Source organism: Acinonyx jubatus, chromosome C1 (genome assembly GCF_027475565.1).
Source record: "Acinonyx jubatus isolate Ajub_Pintada_27869175 chromosome C1, VMU_Ajub_asm_v1.0, whole genome shotgun sequence".
In the NCBI taxonomy this organism is placed as follows: domain Eukaryota; kingdom Metazoa; phylum Chordata; class Mammalia; order Carnivora; family Felidae; genus Acinonyx; species Acinonyx jubatus.
In genome coordinates, this window is record NC_069381.1 from 25184338 (window position 1) to 25206710 (window position 22373).

Sequence of the window (22373 nt, forward strand, 5' to 3'; positions counted from 1 at the left end):
CCTCTCCCTTACCAATCTCCTTGTCTCTGCCACTGCCAGGCCACTGCTATTTAGGAAGATCTGAGTGGTTGATATTGAGAAATGGCCAGTGTAGTAAAGCCAAAGAAAAGAAAAGAAGAGAAAAAACCATGAAGCCCTGGGTCCCGTTTGTGGCCCGGAGGCAGTACTGATCTTGCAGCTGAGCTCAGGCTCTCAAATCCTGTCAGCTCCCAAAGAGGCACAGGAGATAGACCCCAGTGGGGTTGGTTCCAGAAGAGTGTGACTGCAGGGGTGTGGACTCTGGAGTCCTGTATCTGACCTTTCTAGCTCTGTGACTTGAGACAAAGAGCTCACTGAAGCTCTTTGAGTTCCACTTTCCTCACCTATGTTTTGGGATTTGAGACGCCTACCTCATAGGTTTTTGGACAATTCAAACAGGTTTATGTTTGTAAAGTCCCCAGCCCAGTGCAGGGCACTTGGTGCTCAATAAATGGTCCTTCTCCTTCCTGTTGTAGGGGGTTGGGGGAGAGGGAGCCGTGGCAATCCAGGACATGAAATCCACGGTCCTGTTTCCCCTTCAGTGAAGCCCCTTCATGGCTTCAACTGGGATTTCATTCACTTATTTGACAAACAGATGTGGAGCACCTATTATGTGCCAGGTGATGTTCTAAGTACAGGGAAGACCACTGTGAAGAAAATAGTCAAAAATCCTGGCCTCAGGGTGCTGACCATAAAGACTCCTGCCAGCGATCCACAGAGGAAGTTCTGTGAGGCGGGGAATGAGGGTGGCCAGAGGAACGCTCGGAACGTGTACCTCTGTTTGCTCTAAGAGTCTCTGGCCAGGTCTCCCAGGCAGGCACGGGACGCAGGAGGATGAAGGTGCCAAGGCCCTTACTACAGCCACCCCATGGTGAGGTCCTCTGGTCTCATATTTGAGGTCCACATCCCTCTGCTGGTGAAAATGGTGTTTTAAATACCGCCCTTCTAGGCCAGACGTGCTTCCTTGCTCCTGCTTCGCCACCTGTGTCCTGCGTATATCGGACCTATGTGTTTACGTCAGTCAAGAACAGGAATCTCAGTTATAAAATACACTTGATCATAGTGTCGGATGTGTGTACAAAGTATACAAGCCTACTGTATTTTCATGAAGTACTAATTGTTTCACCATGTACTTAAGTCATTTTCTGTGAGTGAGTATTCTAATTACAACTGACTCAGTTGTGACCAAACATGTGATTGTTTGGTTTTTGTTTGGTTTGGTCTCTTTTTTGTTTGTTTGTTTGTTTTTTGCTTTTGTTTTGTTTTTGTGATTGGTCTTTAAGAACATCAAGGAAAGGGCAACTCCTTAATGGCTTTTAGTTCCTAGGTTAGCAACCATCACAGTGCATTGCTAACTACATGCTATATTTTCCTTTGTGTAAGCAGCTTCTGGGAACTGCCTGGAAGTGGCCTGAACCTCACCTGACAGGGACCTTAAGGTTCCTTTTTCATCATAAGGAAACTGAAGCCTGAAGAGGTTCAGTGACTTGTCTAGGAATCATTTGGCTGGTTTGTGGCAGAGCTGGTCACTGGCCTTGGGGGTCAGGAAGCGCCCCTTCCTCATGTGTGTGTGGCTGGAAAGGAATTTAGGGTTCAGTCTGCAGAGAAAATGGACTCTGAGACAGTAAAGAACCTTCTCCTTCTGGGTTCTCCTCAGCTTCATCTGGTTTGCTTTTTCCTGAAGCCACACCTGTGGAACTCCTCATGGTCTCAAGTAATTCTTTTCTGCCTCCAAGCTTGCAGAGCCCAGCCAGAAGTTCATGGACCCACTCCCCTTCGAAATGGGCGTCAGGCTGCTTATCAAGTTTTCTTTCCAACCAGAGACAGTAATCCCCATGATAAGAGTTCGGATAAATTCCATTTTCTCCATTCCATTACATTTCCAGGGATATTTCTGTGCTCCATTGTAGATTGTGGCCCTGGTCAACCGTCTGCCTGGCTTGGCCCCTGACCTGCCTCTGCCTATGATTCTGGCTGGCAGAGCAGAACAAAGCCTCCTGGACTTAAAATATAGGCCATCCTTTGCTGCCTAACATTTCCCACGTGGAGACCCACATCTTAGGGTTTCTCAGTTTTTAGGAACTTTTATTAATGTTTCAACAGTGTTAGGGATGGGATCACCTCATAGGCATTATCAGATGATATATAATAAACTTATCCAAAAGACACAATAGGCTGGAAGTACAAAAAGAAGAGAGGGAAGAGTTTAAAGTGGGGAAAAGGGCAAAAGAGGGGAGGTGGAGACCGCCAGGGACATTTGTGCAGCTGTAGTGAGAGAGGTTCAGAGGAGACAGGCTGCCAGTCCCTGGGTAGGATCTCTGCCATTGACCAGGATGTGGCCCATGGCTTACTTGGCTGTTTTGGGTGAGCAACTTCAAGGGCTCAGGGGTTGTAGCCCTTCTCATGAGTCCTTATATTTTACTCACCTGAATACCGAATCTTAAAGCCCTTCCGGTTGTAGGCGTGGTCAGATGACCAGCGCAGGTACACAGTGTTGCTTGAGCTAGTGACGATCAGGGGAGCCGAGTAATTCCCACTGAGGGCTTTCAGCAGAGGACTTTGTCCTGAGGGACCTGGGTGAGAGTACGGGACACAGAATTACAGACTAGCATGGGTGCTAGAGATTAGGTACCTTGATTCGATACCTGAAATGTAACCAGCTGCCATTTCCCTTCCTCAAGAGAAGACATTAGGCTCAGATGGTCAGGGCCGGTGCAATGGTCTACTTCTGCTCCTCTGTCTGCATCCCCAGCCACTGTGCTGGGTGCTCCTTCCTCCTGAGCCCTAAAGCAGTGCTCCAGGAAGTCAGTACCAATTTATAGGAGTTGGCAGGAGAGATGAAATCTATCTGCCATCTTAAGACTTGCCAAGGTCAAGCAGCTGGTTAATGCAAGAGCTGGTTTGCAAACTGGGAACCTCCACCTTGCCACCTACTTCTCATGTGCATACTAAAAATAGCCCAGTGCTTGCCATATAGAAAAAGTATGTACTAAATGAATAAATAGCAATAAAGCTACATGCAAACATCATGTTTCAATGTTACACACAACATTGTTCCCCAATAATCCTTTCCAAGGCTCTTCCAGAAAGCCCTCCCTCTTCTTTTTCCCCACCTTTAATGCCTGGGAGTGCATTAAAGGCAGTTGGTTCAGGGGAGGCAGAGTATAAAGCTCAATAATCCAGAACAGGATTTATTGCCCTGGAAATAGTCCTGAGTGATGGTTCTGATATGCTGCTGAGATGGCTCTTGGAAGCTTGGCAAAAGCAATGGACCACATTAAACAAAATAGAGCCATCAGAACTGCTGTGACAAACCATGAAGGAAGGGGTCAAAAGGCTCAGAGAAATGGCTTGCCAGAATAGGTCTACTGTATCAGACCAGAACACCCACTAGCTGACCATGTCTCTCAGGAAGCCCTGGAATATACTCCAGTTCCTAGAGCAAAGAGGAACACACTGGTGAGGGGGTGAACACCAGCATCATCGACAACCTGAGTAACACCTATCTACCCTCTGTTGGCCTAAACTGATGGAAGGAGATGCTGCCATAGAATAGGGCTTCCTGGTGTTGATGGAGATGAGAAGATTCTAGAAAACAGGGGCCAGGCAGAGGCTTGCATAATTACTAAAATGTGCAGCAAGGTTGGAATGGTAGCTGGGAGGGCCTACCCTGCATGATCTATGGTGATGTCTCACAAAACATGATATTCTTTTTTTTTTTTAATTTTAAGTTTATTTATTTATTTTGAGACAGGAGAAAGCATGAGCAGGGGAGGGGCTGAGAGAGAGAGAAAGATGGAATCCCAAGCAGGCTCCATGCTGTCAGCGCAGAGCACGACATAGGGCTCGAACTCCTGAACTGTGAGATCATGACCTGAGCTGAGATCAAGAGTTGGATGCTTAACCGACTGCACCACTCAGGCGCCCCCCCTTTTTTAAAAAAATTTTTAATATTTTATTTTATATTCGAGAGAGAGACAGAGCATGAGCAGGAGAGGGGCAGAGAGACGGATACAGAATCTGAAGCAGGCTCCAGGCTCCAAGCTGTCAGCACAGAGCCCAATGTGGGGCTCAAACTCACGAGCAGTGAGATCATGACCTGAGCTGAAGTCAGATGTCCAACTGACTGAGCCACCCAGGTGTCCCCAAAACATGATATTCTTAAGGGCAAGGTAGACAGGCAGCCTCCCAATATATGAATAGATGAACAAAACAGATCGTGGATATATAGTCAAAAAGGTGAGAAAAGCTGACCCCAATGGAAAGGTGCAATCCCTCACCCAGTTTGGAGACTTGAGCTAGGTTCCATTTCTTATTCCAGAACACTTTGCCTGAAGGAGAGATTGGGTCCCCATGAAAAAGGGCCCTACAAAATCTTACCAATTATAGATAGTAGTAATTCTGCCAGTCCTCCCCCCTAAAGACCTACTGCTATTTCCTCAGGCAACTGAATACTGGAAAAAAGGGAATGTCCCGGTATTCTAAAGATTTTGGATACAGAGCGTGAATTAATGCTGATACCAGGGGAACGGAAGCACTATCGCTGGCTCCTCTGATGGAATAGAGGTGTCTAGGGGTTGGAGTTGGTAATAAATGAAATCCTGGCCCAGATCCACCTCACAGCACCAACTTAACCAAGTAGTGGCCCTCGTTTGCAGTAGACGTACCAGATGTAGTATCTTCATTAGAGCAGATGATCACAGCCTTGGTTGCATGAAATGAAGTTATTGATCTAGCAATGCATTCTTTCCATACCCATCAGAAAGGAGGATCATACGCAATTTGCATTCACATGAGATAGATAACAGTATACATTCATGGCCTTGCCCCAGAGCATTGTTAATTCTACTGATCACTGTCATAATATAGTATGAAGAGACGTGGACCATCTGGACATTCTGCAGAATATAGCATATTGGTTCTCTATATGATGATGTTGTATTAATTGCCTCTGATGAGCCAGAAGGGACAATTAGTGTAGATGCTTTTGTAAGACACATGGCTCCAGAGGGTAAGAGATAAGTCCTACAAAGAGTTGGGTGAAATTTCCCCAGTGGTTTGAGGACATGCTGAAACTTTTTCTCCAAATTAAAGAGCAAGTTAGTACACCTTTTCCCTTCTACTACCAAGAAAGAAGCACAGTGTTTGGTGGCCCCTCCTTTGGGTTTCAGAGGCAGCGTATTCTTCATGTGGGAATACTGCTATGATCCATTTGTTGAATGACATTCAAGGTACTTGCTTTGAGGAGGTGCTAAAGTAGGAAAGGGTTCTGTAGCAGGATGAGCCTACAATACAAGCAGCTTTGCCCCATGTCCATACAATTCAGCAGCTACCAAAGCATTGGGATTTCTGTGGTACAGAAAGATGTTGCATGGAGCCTCTGGAAAGCTCTAATATGGAGGTAATGGCACAGATCCCTCAGGTTCTAAAGCAGGTCTGTGCTATCTGCAGCAGGGAACTATTCAACATTTGACTGACTTACCATCAAAGATCTCAAATTCATCATACTGCTTCTCACTGAGAAAGTACTCCACCGTGAGGGAGATGTTGTAGTCAGGTTCCACTCTCACCAGCCAAGAGCAGGTCTGGAACTGGGGATAGCTTCCTGGGTAGCTCTGACTCAGGATCACACCCGTGGAGTCTGTCAGAAGCTCATTCGTTGGGCAGTGCACTTGGAGAAAGAAAGAAAGAGAAATACCAGGTACATGGGATGGAGATGGATCTGGGGCCAACACATTTCTCTGTCACAAAAGACAACCACTGGAACAAGAGTATTTGAGCACATTCAAACAAGATCCCAACACCCATCATTATACTGCACCATGGCATGAGGGGACCTCAGATTCTGTGTCAAGGGTACTATATTCCTGGGATTCAGGTGAGGCCAGTTGTTGGGATCACATCCTAGCTCAGATATGGGCTTTGGAGTAACTGAGGATTATACATACAGAAACAACAGTAAGGCATCCTTAAATCCAAGAGTTAATCTAGTAAATGGGTTTGATTTGTACAAAGAAGAGTATAGGGAAGAGGTAAGTACATAGAATCTTGAGTCAAACACACCTGGATTTATACTGTCACTTACTAGCTATGTGGTCTTGAACAAATTATTTTCTCTCTGTGCAATAGCTTCTCCACCTCCAATGCAGAAAGATAACACCTGCCTTACAGGGTTATTGTATTATACAACATTATATAATTGTACATTAGTTAACATAATATATATAATATCATAGAAAATAACATACTTAAAGCATGCAACATAGTTCTTTCATAAATTGTAGAGATGATGATGGTAATTACACCAGGAACAGAAGAAACTAGCAGAGCTTGGCTATGGCTTGATTAGTAGTATTAAGATATCTAAAGACAAATATGTCACCCTAAGGAAGACAGTCAATGTAGAACTTAGAACAGGAGTTGCTGGAGGGGCTAGATTGGGTTTCTTGTGTCTGTCACCAGGGAGGCTAGAGAAGATTCTGGTTCAGAGGAGTCCTGCACATCCTGGAAACCAGGGAGTGCTCTCTCCTGGGGGTACAGGGAAGTGTCACTAAATCCTATTTGAAATAAATTTGAGGATGATCCACCTCTATTTGCTTGGGCTGAGGACTCCACAGTAAAGTTTTGAGGACTGAATCAAGTTCTTCAGTACCTCGAAAGAGACATGCCCTGGGCAGTAGCTGCAAGTATCCCAATCACTATCCCAATCACTGCAAACAGAGAAATTGGTATTTTGCTGTGTATGTGCCTTTAGACAGGCTTCCTGAATGTGCTGGATTCTAGGACACTGACAAAGGAGAGTTTCTGGAACTGCAAGGCCAAGGACTAATTCCTGGATTACAATTTGAGATGAGGCTGTCTGGGGAGGAGATTTAGCTACTCACTCTCCACCCATTTCCTCTGTTTCCTTCAAACCTTCTGCCTTCACAGAAATGAGGCTTTCTAATCAGCACTGGGTCTGGGCTAACAGACAAAATGCTTTCTATGGCCTAGAATTCACACAGCTCATCTGGGATTCCTTTGAGTAGCGTTGCAACACCCCCCCCCTTTTTTTTTAAGTAACCCCTACAACCAACATGGGGCTCCAACTCATGACCCGCAGATCAAGCGTCACATGCTATACCAACTGAGCCAGCTAGGCTACTGAAAGGGGGAGCTTTGGAAGGCACTAACTACCTTCTCCTGGGAGAACTTCCTTCTTATTTTGTAAATGGGAAAGGAAAGAAAATGGCATCTTGGACTAAAACGGCCTTGCTTTTGAAATGCTTCCAATTTCACTATCCTGATATTTACAGGTCACGGAAGTATGCTGATATTTAATTCCCCCTAGGCTTTGTGGTACAGTCCAGGTGGTACCAGATCTGCTCTTGAAGCTCTCACCTTTCCTTCTTTCTTTCTTTTTTTAATATGAAATTTATTGTCAAATTGGTTTCAATACAACACCCAGTGCTCATCCCAACAGGTGCCCTCCTCAATACCCATCACCCACCCTCCCCTCCCTCCCACCCCCCATCAACCCTCAGCTTGTTCTCAGTTTTTAAGAGTCTCTTATGTTTTGGCTCTCTCCCTCTGTAACCTTTTTTTTTTCCCTTCCCCTCCCCCATGGTCTTCTGTTAAGTTTCTCAGGATGCATAGGGGCACTTGTACCCCAATGTTTATAGCAGCACTTTCAACAATAGCCAAATTATGGAGAGCCTAAATGTCCATCAACTGATGAATGGATAAAGAAATTGTGGTTTATATACACAATGGAAGCTCTCACCTTTCTACTTGAAACTCCTCCATTGAGGGGAAACAGGCACGCCCTCTCAAATGAGATTGGTTCCACAGGTTTGCCTTTTTGTGTGCAATTATCAGATTTGGGCATTAGTGTTTATAAGTTTTTCTTTCTCCTTATGTTCAAGATGTCTGGCCTTTGAAGGTTTAGTAGTATTCTTCCACGAAACCATCTAGTCTTGATGTCTTTAATGGGGTTTCCTCTGATCTCTATTTCTTTTAAAGAATTAGGAAAGTATAAACTTTATATCTCTACTGGGGTCAATTTTATCAAATTATACCTTCCTAGAAAATCATTCATATCATTAATTTATCGGCACAGATTTGTACAAGATTTGTACAAGATCATAATTAAAAAATTTTCTTTTGCTTCAATGGTTATAGTCCATTTTCCCTTTCTTATTTTTCTATATTCCTCCTTTCTCTCTCTGTTTAATTTACCTAATGGTTTGATTATTTTGTGGCTCTTTGTTCCAGGCACTTCTTTTTATTTATCAGTAAGGCTGTTTTTGCATTTTATAACTCATTCATTTTTTAAAATTCAAAATTTTTGAAATATAATTTATGTACAATGAAATGCACAGATCTTAGATGCATGGTTTAATGAGCTTTAGCAAATGTATATGCCTGTGTAACCACTACCATAATCAGGATATAGATTTTTTCTGTCACTCAGAAACTTGCTCTCACGCCTCTCTGCAATTAATTAGTATGACCTGCCCCATGCTCCAGGAAATCACTGATATTATTTCTGTAACAACAGATTAGTTTTGATTATACTAGAATTTCATGCAATTGGAATCATACATGTTGTTATTTTTGTGCCTGGTTTCTTTTGCTAAACATTATGTTTCTAAGATTCAATCCATGATGTTTTGTGTATTACTACTTCATTTATTTTTATTGCTCTGTAGCAATCACAGAACAATTTTTTTGTTCATTCATTCTGTTTATTATTAATGAACATTTAGGTTGGTTCCAGTTTTGGATTATTATGGAATTCATATACAAGCCTTTTTGTGGATATGGGTTTTCATTTCTCTTAGGTAAATAACTAGGAGTATAATTGCTTGGCAATAGGGCAGGTATATGTTTAACTTTGAAAGAAATTACCCGTTTTCCAAAGTGACTGTATAATATTACATCCCAACCAGCAATGTATAAAAGTTCCACTTGCTCCACATTCTTGTCAACACTTGGTATTTTCAGTCTTAGGTTTTAGCTATTCTCGTGGGTGTGCAGTAATATTTCATTAGGGTTTTAATTTGCATTTTCCTGATGACTAATGATGTTTAGCATCTTTTCATATACTTATTGGCTATCCATTCCTCTTATTTTGTAAAGTGTCTAGTCAAGTCTCTTGTCCATATTTTTATTGGATTGTCTTATTATTGAGTTGCTGAAGTTCTTTACATAGTCTAGACAGAAGTCCTTTCAAAAATATATGTATCATTAATATCTTTTTTTATTCTGTACTTTGCCTTTACTTTTCACATTTAGTTCTGTCAGTTTTGCTTCATATTTTTTGAAGCTCTTTTATCATATTCATATAACATATATATCTTTTGTAATGGAATTAACTCTTTTGTCATTATACAATTTCTCTATTTCTGGTAATACTCCTTGCTGGCAGTATTATCTGAAATTATGTTTCTTATGTTTAACATTTGCATGTATATCGTTTCCTCTTCTTCAATCTATCTGGTATTTATATTGAAACTGCATCTTTTGCAGGAAATAAGTGGTTATTGTTTAAAAACTCTAAATGTTGGCATGGTTTTTATGCAGCAAAACTTACTGATATAACTATATCATTCAAATATTATATGTACCTACTTATTTTTGGTCTGTCATTCAAAGAGGTGTGTGAAAATCTACAACTGTAATTGTGAATTTGTCCTTTTTTCCCCATAATTCTGTCAATTTTTCCTTGATATATTTCAATATCATGTTGTTAGTTACACAGAAGTTTATGACTGCTATATATGTTTGATAGATTATGTTTATCAGCATGAAATTTCCTCTTTATTTATTTTAAAACTTTTTGCCTTAAATTATATTTTGTCTAATATTATCTTTACTACACAAGATTTTAGAGGTTAGTACTTGCTATTTTTTCAAAGTTTTGTTTCAAGCAGGGATGAGTGAAACCTTTCTAGCTATGTCTTTAGGGAGGCAGAGGAAGATATTCAAGTCTAAGTTTATGGAAAGCCTATAGTTAAACTTGTTTTTTACTTAATCTGGAAGTCTCTCTCTTTGGATTAGCAGTTTTATTCAGTTATATTTACTATAGTTACACGTATATTTGCACTTAGTTTTGCTACCTTATTTTGTGTTTTCTGTTTACCATAATTTTTTTCTCCTTTAATGCTTCTATTGGATTAATGGAGTTATCTTTATTATCTTTATTTTTGATTATGGATTTAGAATTTACAGATACCATGGTTATCCATAATTTAAAAAAAAATGACCTATAAATTTAAGCTTTCTTTTTAATACACGTATTTTAACTAATGTAGAGGGTTAATCAATATCTATGCTTCTCCTCAACAAGCAAGGGTCCTCAACTCACTTTTTCTTTCTTCTAAATAGGTTCTCCAATGTCATTTATCTGTCCAGTTGTGTTTGTATTTTTAAGTTTACTACAGTCAGTATTGTTTAGATTATTACCCTATTTTACTGATTTCTTAGCTCATTGTCACTTTTTGCATCTGAATCATTACCTGTATTCACTTTTTTCTTTTTTTTAATATTTATTTATTTTTGACAGAGAGAGAGAGAGAGAGACAGAGTGCAAGCAGGGGAGGGGCAGAAAGAGAGGGAGACACAGAATCTGAAGCAGGCCCCAGGCTCTCAGCTGTCAGCACAGAGCCTGACGCGTGGCTCGAATTCATGAACTGCAACGTCATGACCTGAGCTGAAGTTGGACTTTTAACCGACTGAACCACCCAGGCACCCCTGTATTCATTTTTTTTCTTAATGAATGTGGTAGATATTTCCAGTCTTTACAAATATTAGGTTTTATTTTTGTTTCCTGAGCATACAAAAAACTTCACTTTCCATCCATGTGCTTATTTCTGGTCAATGAGATGTGAGTAGAATAATGTGTGCCACTTTGGGCTGAGGACGTGAAAAGCCCTTAAGCAACTCTCATTCTCTCTTACTCTGTTGCACTGTAGGATCCAGGAGCAGGCCTAGTTTTCAGATGGCAGCACAAGATTCAAGAAGCCTGGATCATTGAGTCACCAGCATTATAGTCACTGCACTATAGCAAATTTTGCCTGAAGGAGAAATAAACTTTTGTTGTGTTAAGCCACTGAGATGTGGGGATTGCTTGTTAATGTAACATATGCCTGACCTATCCTGACTAATGCACCGAAGTATATCTGTTAATTATGCTTTTAGTAAGCTGTAACTTTACATAGTCCTTGTCTGTCTGAAGATTTCATTAATATATTCCCACTCTTAAATGATAACTTGGTTGGGTTTAGAATTTGAGTTTATAATTATTTTTTTTCTGCTGCATTTTATCTTTTGGTGATGCAAATAATGCTGAGTCTGATGTGTCTTTTCTTTGTGATGGCTTTAACTTCCTTGATGTTCTATAATTGCACTGTAATGTTTTAGATTTGAATTTCACCAAATTTTCTATATTGCCATGGTAAAGAGGCATGCTTTTGAAATAATAGAAAAGTGTCTGATTCTTGTCATAAGGGACTAGGATATCATTGGACAGGGAAATGGTTGAGGTATAAAGGAGTAGAACAAGCCAAAAGAAAAAAGGAAATTATATATTGAAGGGACTATGAATGGAAATACAACTTATGTGTATGGATTGGAAGATTTAATATTGTTAAGATGGCAATACTACCTAGACTGATGTATGGATTCAATTAAACCTCTACAAAAATCCCAGCTGGTTTCTTTACAGATCTTGATAAGCTGGTGCTAAAATTAATTTAGAAATTCAACAGATCTAGAATATGCAAAAGAAGAACACAGTTGAAGGACTCCCACTTCCTGATTTCAAACAGACTACAAAGCTACAGTAATCAGGATAGTATAGTGCTGGCATAAGATGATCAAGTCAGGAAGATGCCATCTATCTATCTATCTATCTATCTCACACTCATATTCCACATATGAGTGAAATCATACAGTGTTTGTCTTTCTCTGACTGACTTATTTCAGTCATAACACTCTCTAGCTACATATGGTGGAATAATACTCAGCCATAAAAAAGAATGAAACCTTGCAATTTGCAATGACATAGACGGAGCTAGAGAGTGTTATGCTAAGTGAAATAAGTAAGTTAGAGAAAGACAAACACTATATGATTTCACTCATATGTGGACTTTAAAAAACGAAACAAGTGAGCAAAAGGAAAGAGGGAGAGAGAGAGAGAGTGAGGGCAAACCAAGAAACAGACTCTTAACTACAGAGAACAAACTGATGGTTGCCAGAGGGGAGGTGAGTGAGGGGATAGGTTATGTAGGTGATGGGGATTAAGGAGTGCACTTGTGATGAGCACCAGGTGATGTATGGAAGTGTTCAATCATTAAATTCTATACTTGAAATTAATATTACACTGTATGTTAACTGGAATTTAAATTAAAAAAAAGAATAGACTTACAGAAAAAAAATAATAGAACTGAAGATCAAGAAATAAATCCCCAAATTTATGTAAGTCAACTAATTTTCAACAGAGTGCCAAGACAATTCAATGGGAGAAAGGATAGTCTTCCCAATAAATGGTGTCACAGCAACTGGATATCCATATGCAAAAGAATGAAGTTGGACCCCTACCTCATGTTATATATAAAAATTAACTCAAAACATATCAAAAACCTGAATTTAAGAGCTAAAACTATTAACTCTTAGAAGAAAATATAGATGTAAATCTTCCATGGATTAGGCAACGGTTCCTTAGATATGACATGAAAAGCACAAACAGCCAAAGGAAAAAATATATATATTGAACATCATCAAAATTAAAAACTTTTGTACTTGAGGGACACCTGGGTGGCTCAGTCAGTTAAGTGTCTGACTTAGTTTCAGCTCAAGTCATGATCTCACAGTTCACGAGTTCAAGCCTTGCATCGGGCTCCACACTGTGCAGAGTCTGCTTGGGATTTTCTCTCTCTTTCTCTCTCTCTCTGCCCCTCCCCCCCCCATGCACTTTCTCTCTCTCTGTCTCTCTCAAAATAAATAAAAATTAAAATAAAAAACCCACAAAAATCCTTTTGTACTTGAAAGAACATTATCAAGAAAGTGAAAAAACTGGGGTGCCTGGGCGGCTCAGTCGGTTAAGTGTCTGACTTTGGCTCAGGTTATGATCTCATGTCCTGTGAGTTTGGCACCACACCAGGCTCAGCTCAGAGCCTAGACTTCTTTGGATTCTGTGTCTCCCTCTCTCTCTGCCCTCCTCTGCTCTCTCTCTCTCTCTCTCTCTCTCTCTCTCTCAAAAAAATAAGCATTACATTTTTTTGAATAAATAAAAAGAAAGTGAAAAAAACACCAACAGAATGGGAAAAAATTTTCAAATCACGTATCTGATAAGGCACTTGTATCTAGAATATATAAAGAATTCCTACAACTCAATGATGAAAAGATAAATAACCTAATTAAAATAGGCAAAGGATCTGAATAGGCATTTTTGCAAAGAGAATATAGAAATGGAAAGTAAGCATATGAAAAAATGCTCAACATCATTGGTCATCAGGAAAATACAAATCAAAACCACAATGAGATAGACACCCTTTATACCACAAGGATGGCTGTAATTTAAAAGACAGATAATAATAACAGAGAAGATGTGGAATAGTTGGAAACCTTATATACTGATGGTGGGAAAAAGATTCAGCCGCTATGGAAAACAGTCTGGTCATTCCTCAAAAGGTTAAACACAGAGTCACCATATGACCCAGCAATTCCACTGGTAGCTATATACCTAAGAGAAATGACAACCCATGTTTACACAAAAACTTGTACATGAATGTTCACAGCAGCATTATTCATAACTGCCAGAAGTGGAAATAACCCAACTGTCCATCAACTGATGAATGGATAAACAAAATGTAGTACCTACACAACGGAACATCATTCGGCAATAAAGAGAAATGACGTACACTGACACATGCTACAACATGAATGAACCCTGAACACATTGTGCTGAGTGAAAGAAGTCAGTCACAAAGACTACCTATTGTAGTATTGTACTTATATGAAAGATCTAAAATAGTCAATTTCATAGAGACATAAACTAGATTGGTGGTTGTCCAGAACTGCAGGAAGGAGGGTCTGGAAAGAAATGGGAGTTGACTGCTGAGGGGTCCAGGGTTAATTTTGAGGTGATGAAAATCTTCTGAAATTGTGTGATGGTTACAAAGCTCTGAATATACTAAAAACCATCAAACTATTCACTTTAAATGGATGAATTACATGGTACATGAATTATATCCCAATAAAGCTGCTATTGTTAAAAAAAGAAAAAGCCAGTGAAGGGTCACATCTTGAGAAGCCAAGTACAACATCAAGTCCTAGAGGGAAGTATGAGTCTGAGAACAGGAGTAAAGCCAAGAAGGCTGGAGCCATGTAGACACAGAAACAGAGCCATAGATGAGAAACTAAGTCTGGAGCAAATCAGGGAGGTTCTGGAGCAAGATCAAAGCAACAGCCCACTTTTATTGGGGACTGGTTGTCTGGTGTGTGGGTAGGTCAGCTCAACTCATAGATAATGACTTTCTCTATGTATTGGCAGCCTAGTTCTAGGGCTGTGGCTTCTTTCTTTCTCACTAACAATCTATATTGCAGACTCTCTACTCTTGCCTTATGAGAAGTGGGGGAGAAGCTGTCCTGTTTCTTCATAGACTACTAAAATATTATTTGGTAGCAATAGTACCAGAAGCAGTAGTAAGAATTTAATAGCCCGCATTGGGCAGTTACTATGTGCCAGACATAGTTCTAAAGTGCTTTACATCATTAACCCATTGAATTCCTCACAATAAGTCCATGGCATAAGTAATATCATTATCCTTATTTTAGAGATGATAAAATTGAGGCATAGGATAGTTAAGTATCTTGTCCTAGGTCAGATGTCTGGTGAGTGGAGAGTATGGTTTTTGGTCTTAGTTGGGATATCTTGATGAAGCCATTCATCCTCTGTCAAGGCATCACACTAGAATGAAGACAACTCTTGGTTGCCTAGTTCAGCACACAGGACCTTGAGCATAACTGCACTCCAGTAGGGCCAGGTTGGTGTGCAAGCCCACCTCTTCCCAAGGTCCCAGAACTCTTCCTTCCAATGATCAGTATGCCGTTTCCAGAGAATACCAGTTAGAACAAAGGAAAACAGAAATAGAACTGATCAAGTGGTCACTATGGTAATTTGTAGCCCCAGACCTAAGAGTAGGACAGAGAATCTCTCTAGAGCAATCATTAATCCAAACAAACAGACATTCACCAAATGACCTCTTACTTTATGGCAGGGACTGGGAATATAGGGAAGAGTAAGACAAAGGCTATGTTTTGGAGGAACTCCAGATCCATAAAGGCGTGGTTCCGTGCAATTACCTTCACATATTGGGGGTGGTCCTTCAAACTGTAGGTAAGTTCCAAGTTTGCAGGTCAGGATTTCATTCCCTACCAAGGTGAAGCCAGGGAGGCACCTGTAGCGTACGATGTCACCTGCCAAAGAGAGACCAATATAGGGGTTCCCTGGAGAAGTCTGGACAGAGCATCCCTTAGTAGTTCAACCCACTTTTAGGCAAGGCAATCAGTGATGGGTTCCATTATGTTCAGATTTAAACAACCACTCAACTCCACTCAAATGACCCAGAAAACTGCTGCCTACTTCTCACAGCTCAGCCTTGCTAAGCCTAAGAATGTTTCCACATTCCAGGAACTTTTTATAGTGTCTTGTGTGGACTTATTTCTCAAAAACATACTGACTTGAATCACAGAAGAAAACTGCCTTCCTGTCTCCTCTGTCTAGCTATGGCTAAAAGGAAGTATTGGTATTTTTGGTGCAGACTCTGTTGACAGAACATTACCCATCTTGCACTGGGCCTACTGTTTCTCGTGGACTGGAGGGAGAGATGAGCCTTGCTGGCCAGCCCCACCCCAACCCAGTCCCTCCTCAACTGCACAGTCCTTGCTGGTTTGGGAGAGGGTACCTATGTTGAATTCTTCATTCTCTGTGACGACTTCAGCGTTGGGGAGGATGGTGGGAGGAGGGCATTTGGTGAGTGGATAAGCTGAAAAGACAGAAGCAGACAAGCCGGTGTAAGAACACCATTCTTGGGGCAGGTAGCCATTTACTCGTTCAATCCCTCACCTTCTCCTTCCTCATTCATTCACATAGATCCTAGCGACTATTGATCTGTACACAGGGTAAGTTTAGCCAGGTACTGTTTTGCTTATCTGCTGTCATCTTTTTTTTTTTTTTTTTTCTGATGCGAAACCTAGGAGCCATATGGTAACACCAACAAAAAGGAGAGAGCATCTAAGAAGTCAGTGATGGTCACTAGCACTGAACGAAGGGGAGAGAAGCATTTCCTGAGCACCTATTATAAGTCAGGCACCTTCACACACTGTCACCTTTAACTCTCATGATGGCTGGTCCCCCTGTGAGGCGTTCTTACTCTATTTATGAGGCAGCTGAGATTCAGAAAGGTTCAGTTACTTCTCCATGGTCATACAGGAAGTAAGTGGCACAGGGGGCTTGAATCCAGGTCTGGCTGCTCTCAAATCCCATATTCTTTCCACTGCTCAGCATCTAAGTACTGTGTGTGGCTCATGTGAGTGCCCATTAAAGCCAGCTGGTTTCCCTTCTGACCTTTGGCCAAACATCTCTGGCTTCGGTGGACTTTCCAAATGGAAAACCATCCCTCTGGGCAGAGACTGGACTGTGTGTGCATGGTGTTACTGAGGCAGAGCCCAATATGGGCTCATAACTTGGCTTCCGTTTACTACATGGCATACAATTTGGTGCTATGCAAGTGTGAGCTGCTGTTGCCAGTGTTGCTGCTGTTATGATGACTTCCAAAGTCACCCCAAACCCCGCTATGTTTTTTAAAAAAGAACATTCTCTTTAAAAAATTACAAATGTAATACATGATTGGTAGAGAAAATATGAGATTTTCTATGAAAATAGTAGGAAGAAAATTAAAGTCCTCCACTGGTCATTCAGATAACCACTGTTAATCTTTTACTGTATAGTATATACTTTCTGCACATATATTTTTCTCTTACAACACTTGCAGCGTGTTGTGTACTTTGCATTGATCCTTGTGCACTCACTCTTGTATCGCAAGAATTTCCCTATGTAATTAAATTTCTTTAAAAATTTTTTTTCTAGAGAGAGTGCGAACAAGGGAGAGGGGCAGAGGGAGAGAGAGACGGAATCTTTAGCAGGCTCCGCATTTAGCAAGGAGCCTGACATGGGGCTTGATCCCATGACCCATGCATGGATCATGACCTGAACTGAAATCAAGAGTTGGATGCTCAACTGACTGAGCTACCCAGGCACCCTTGTAATTAAATTTCTTAAAAAGTGCTTGAAATGAGTTCATAGGATTTAGTTGTATGATTGACTAGAATTTATTTAATAGATGCTCTATTATTAACCATTTAGGTTTCCAAGGTTTTGCAATTTAAAATAAAACTGTGATAAACATCCTTCTATATATGCATCTTTTATGAATTTTTTTCTTTTTCTTTTCTTTCTTTTTTTTTTTTTTTAACTAGGAATGATTTCTGGATCATAGGGTAGTTGTATTTTTAACTTTCTGAGAAACCTCCATACTGTTTTTCACAGTGGTTGCACCAGTTTGCATTCCCACCGACGGTGTAAGAGGGTTCCCCTTTCTCCACATCCTCGCCAACACCTGTTGAACAACACCTGTGTTGTTAATTTTAGCCATTCTGACTGGCGTGAGGTGATATCTCACTATAGTTTTGATTTCTGTTTCCCTTATGATAAGTGATGTTGAGGATCTTTTCATGTGTCTCTTGGCCACCTGTATGTCTTCTTTGGAAAGATGTCTGTTCATGTCTTCTGCCCATTTTGAAACTGGATTATTTGTTTTTTAGGTGTTGAGTTTTCCAAGTTGTTTATACGTTTTTGGATCCAACAATTACACTACTAGGTATTTACTCAAAGTATACAAAAATATTAATTCAAAGGGATACATGCACCCCGATGTTTATGGCAGCATTATCAACAATAGCCAAATTATGGAAAGAGCCCCAATGTCCATTGACTGATGAACAGATAAAGAAGATGTGGTGTATATATACGATGGCATATTGCCCAACCATAAAAAGAATGGAATCTTGCCACTTGGAACTATGTGGATGGAGCTAAAGGGTATTATGTTAAGCGAAAGAAGTCAGAGAAAGATAAATACCATATTTCACTCATATGTGGAATTTAAGAAAAAAGACAAACATAGGGAGCAAACTGAGAGGCAAACCAAGAAACAGACTCTTAGCTATAGAGAACCAACCCATGGTTACCAGAGGAGAGGTAGGTGGGGGGTGGGGGACATGGGTTGAATAGGTGATGAGGATTAAGGAAGGCACTTGTTGTGATGAGCACCATGAGATGTAAGGAATTGTTGAATCTCTAAATTCTATACCTTAAACTAATATTATACTGTATATTAACTAATCGGAATTTAAATAAAAATTTGAGAAAAAGGAAAAAAAACCAGGAATGATTAAAGCGTATGACCTTTTTAAAGTATGAGCATCTCCTACTGAACATCAATAATCTATTCTTGGAAATCAGACGTTCCATGTAAAGATGCTAAGTAGGTGCCTAACTTCCAGAAAAAAAATCAGTAACAAGAAATCCTCACTTAAACACAGCCTGAGTGTTTAATATATTGTGGTTACTAGTTTGATTGGGGTAGATTTCCCATTATGTTAAAAAGAATTACACATTTCTGCTCAATGCAGAAAGCTGGTGGAATACTGAAAAACAAAAAAATGAAAATTCCCCAAGTCCCACCACCACCAGGCATAACCACCGTTAGCCTTTTGGTGCATGACCTTCGGTCTTTTACAGACAACCCCTCCTCCTCCCAGAGCACACACTACATCTACCATGTTATTGTTAAAGAACTCAAGGGCAGGGAGGACATTTGGACTCCTCTGTTTCACTTTGTCCTTACTTCCCTTGCTCCTTGGGGGTGAAGCCCTGATACAGCTTAATCAGATTCCAGTATAGGTTAACATGTTAACAGGTGGGGAGGGCTCATTGCTTTACGACAAGTGGTAGCCAGCTCAGCAACAGCCATTGTGGGTCACTGCATATTGTACCCTCTTATGGATTCTTTCTGGACATACTCTTTTCCATTCTATTGGGTGTGCTGGGCTGGCCTTTCATATGAAGCTTTTAAAGCCAAGTTAGTATATGAAGAGACATGTGGGCAGAGAGAGAAAATCCCAAGCAGGTGCCATGCTGTGAGCGCGGAGCCTGATGTGGGGCTCTATCCCATGAACTGTGAGATCATGACCTAAGCTGAAATCAAGAGTCGACGCTCAACCGACTGAGCCACACAGGTGCCCTGGATTGTTTCTAATTTATCAGTTTTAAGTCACAGTTCAAGGAATATCTTTATATACGTATCTTTACACAATTCCCGGAAATAGGATTGGTGGGTCCTAGATCATTATTAATTAGAAATCTTGGCTGTAAGTAACACAAATCAACTCAGGGTAAGAATACGTGAAAAACAAAAAGCCTCTCAGAGAGGAGAGAATGCGAATGTGGATTTGTATACAGGCTTCATAAAGGTGGAGGACAAGGAACTGGGGTCCACCAGGAACCCAGGAAACCTTCCCCACATGTCTTGGTCACTTTCTTTCCACAAATCAGAACTTTCTATTTCTCAGTCTACAAGGACAGGAGAAGACAGGCAATCCAGGCCACTTGGATTTATATCGTCCCTCTTCTGCAGATGAATCTAGAATTAGAAGCTCTTTGGTTCAACTTCAAGTTCCCGAGAGAGGACACCTGATTCCCTCTGCTGGAGTCAGGTCAGGGCCCACCTATGGTTCAAGCCACTGTGGCTGGGGTTGGTGGTGGACACGGAGTGGGGTAGAATATACAAACATAGTTGACAATTGCCCATGTGTGAGAGGCAGCTAAGGAGATCATTACGGGCTCTGCAGACAACCAAAAATGTTTGACTGTGGTTGATCACACTGTGTATAGCTTTTTGATATGCATTTTCACACTGCCCACCACCAAGGGAGCATCTTCCTGCAATCTTCCCATCAGGATTATCATTTTAAACATTATTACAGGTTATTCTCTAATATTAAGAGCCTACTTTTTCCATTTAATGCTTTTTGCTTTGAAGGCTACTCTTTGATTGCTATTGTTGTTTGTATTTGCCAAATACATCACTACCCATCCTTTTATGTTCAAACTGTCACTGTACCTTAGTAGTGTTCCCGGATGGAAAATATAGCTAAATTTTATTTAACCTAATCTAAGAGTCTTTGTGTTTTTCATAGGGAATTGGGCTTTGATAAATTTGTATTTGTCATAGTAACTGAACGATTTTATTTTATTGTTTAATTCTGCACTGTCTGTATCTTTGTTCCTATAGTTTCCATTGCTTTCCACCTTTTGTATATGAGCTATGTTTTGCTTACTTTTTTCTTTCAGTGATTTAAAAGTACTATAACCTATTTTCAACTTCTTAGTGACTAAAATATATACTCAGAACCCTGATTTTTCTAATTATCAAAGTTAGTAATTGAATAATATCTACTGATTCTACCCCCATGAGAGAAAAGGATATTTCCTTTCTCCTATACCTCTTCTAACTACTTGGGTATTTGTTAATATGAAATGATCTCTTAAAAATTTTAAAGAATTATTTGTATTCTGTTTGGAATCTATGTTTTCAATTATTATTGCTTAAATCTGTGGTTAGCTAGTTAGTGCTTCCATTTTAATCTTTCATACAACTTCTCTGAATTGAGTTATTGGTTCATTCCTCAGTGGATGGCTACATCCTTGAGGAACAATTCAAATTGAGATGTGGGGGGCAATGATTTTAAGCTCTTGGATGTCTGCAGATGACTGTCTCTTGCCTTCACATGTGACGTTCCCAAGTGTCTTCTTCCTTAAACATCTATAAAAATGCCTCTTTTATTTTCTGGAATTGAATGCCAAGAATAATTAGGCACAGGATTGTTGATTTTGGCTCCTTGTAATTAACTTTCCCAGCCTGGATTCTGGTAGATTTCTTCTACCCTTCAGCCTTGAGATTTGAAAAACTTGCCAGGCTGGTTTTGATTTTTCCTGGTGTGTAGTGAGCTCTTTTGTTCTATACACACAGTTTTTCCCTCATCTCAGAAGAGTTTTATTTTATTATTTCTATTCCATCTGGCTCTTTTTGTCATAGATACTTTTTAATCAGTATGTTCTTTGTTTACTGGATCTATTTGCCATTCTCTCCTCTATAATTTTCAAATATTTGCTCACTTTCTTCTTTGTGTTGGGCTTTTATTCCACATCTCCGAACTGTTTTTCTGCACTGTTGATTCTGCTCTTTGTTGATTCTTATGCCAATTTAATTGTGCTGCTACATTTGTTTTAAAAATTTTTTTTTATTATCTAGCTCCCCTTGCAAATAAAAATTTTAATTTGAAACTATCACAAAGGTATAAGAAAAGTTGGCAGCATCGTACAAAAAACATTTTTCATGAACCAGAAGAAAATGACCGACATTATGCTCCATAACCACAGAATATTTTAGTGTGCATTTCCAACAAACAAGCACATTACCCTGAAAAACCACATACAAGCACTAAAAGCAGGAAATTACCTCTGATATGGTACTTCCAACTAGTCACCATGTCCACTAGTGTTTTACCACTTGCCCTAGTAAAATCCTTAATAGCAAAATGATCCAGTTCAGAATCATACACTGTATTTCGTTGTCATGTCCTTTTAGTCTGGAAGAGTCCCAAAGTCTTTCCTTGACCTTCATGGCTTTTACACTTTTGAAGATTCTATGGCAGTTAATTGCTAGTCTGTAATACTATTTTACATTACCCTCACTTTACGTTTGACACATTCCTCATAGCTGGATTCAAGTTGTGCATCTTTATGGGACTATCACAGAGGGGATGCTGGGTTCTTCTCTTTGTACCCAGTCTGGTGGGGTATGATTTCAGTTTGTCCTGTTATTCATGATGCTCACCTGGATCACTTAATTAAGGTGCTGTCCTCCAGGCTTCTCCACTCTAAAGCTGTTCTTTTTTCCCTTTGTGATTATCGCGTGAGGAGATAGTTTGAAGGTATGGAAATACTCTGTTCCTCATAATATTTAATTAACTGTTTAACTAACTTATACCTGTTTGGATATACATGGTGTCCTGGTTTATTCAATCAGCTACAGTTTGTTACCAATATTAATTCCTTGGATGCTCAAATTATCCCCATTATGGTCACTGGGAGCCCCTTCAAGCCCGTGTCTATGTCCCTCTGTCACGTCTGCATCATTCCTTGAGTAGTTCCTTGCTTTCTGCCATAAAATGTTCCAGGCTCATCT

General features: G+C 40.1%; 1 protein-coding gene across 5 annotated transcripts in view; it reads right to left on the reverse strand.

Annotated features, from left to right (window-relative positions):
- The window catches only part of CSMD2 (CUB and Sushi multiple domains 2), a 595308-nt gene that overhangs the window by 68173 nt on the left and 504762 nt on the right, over positions 1-22373 (reverse strand). For all 5 annotated transcript variants that reach the window (XR_008293800.1, XR_008293801.1, XR_008293802.1 and 2 more), the window contains exons 45-48: positions 15969-16049; positions 15367-15480; positions 5501-5689; positions 2445-2591 (exon numbers count right to left, since the gene is read on the reverse strand). Coding sequence is in view for 2 of the 5 variants with exons in the window: in XM_027059738.2 (XP_026915539.2) it covers positions 2445-2591; positions 5501-5689; positions 15367-15480; positions 15969-16049 (531 nt within the window). In the remaining 3 variants the exon portion in view is untranslated. The remainder of the gene's footprint in view (positions 1-2444; positions 2592-5500; positions 5690-15366; positions 15481-15968; positions 16050-22373) is intronic.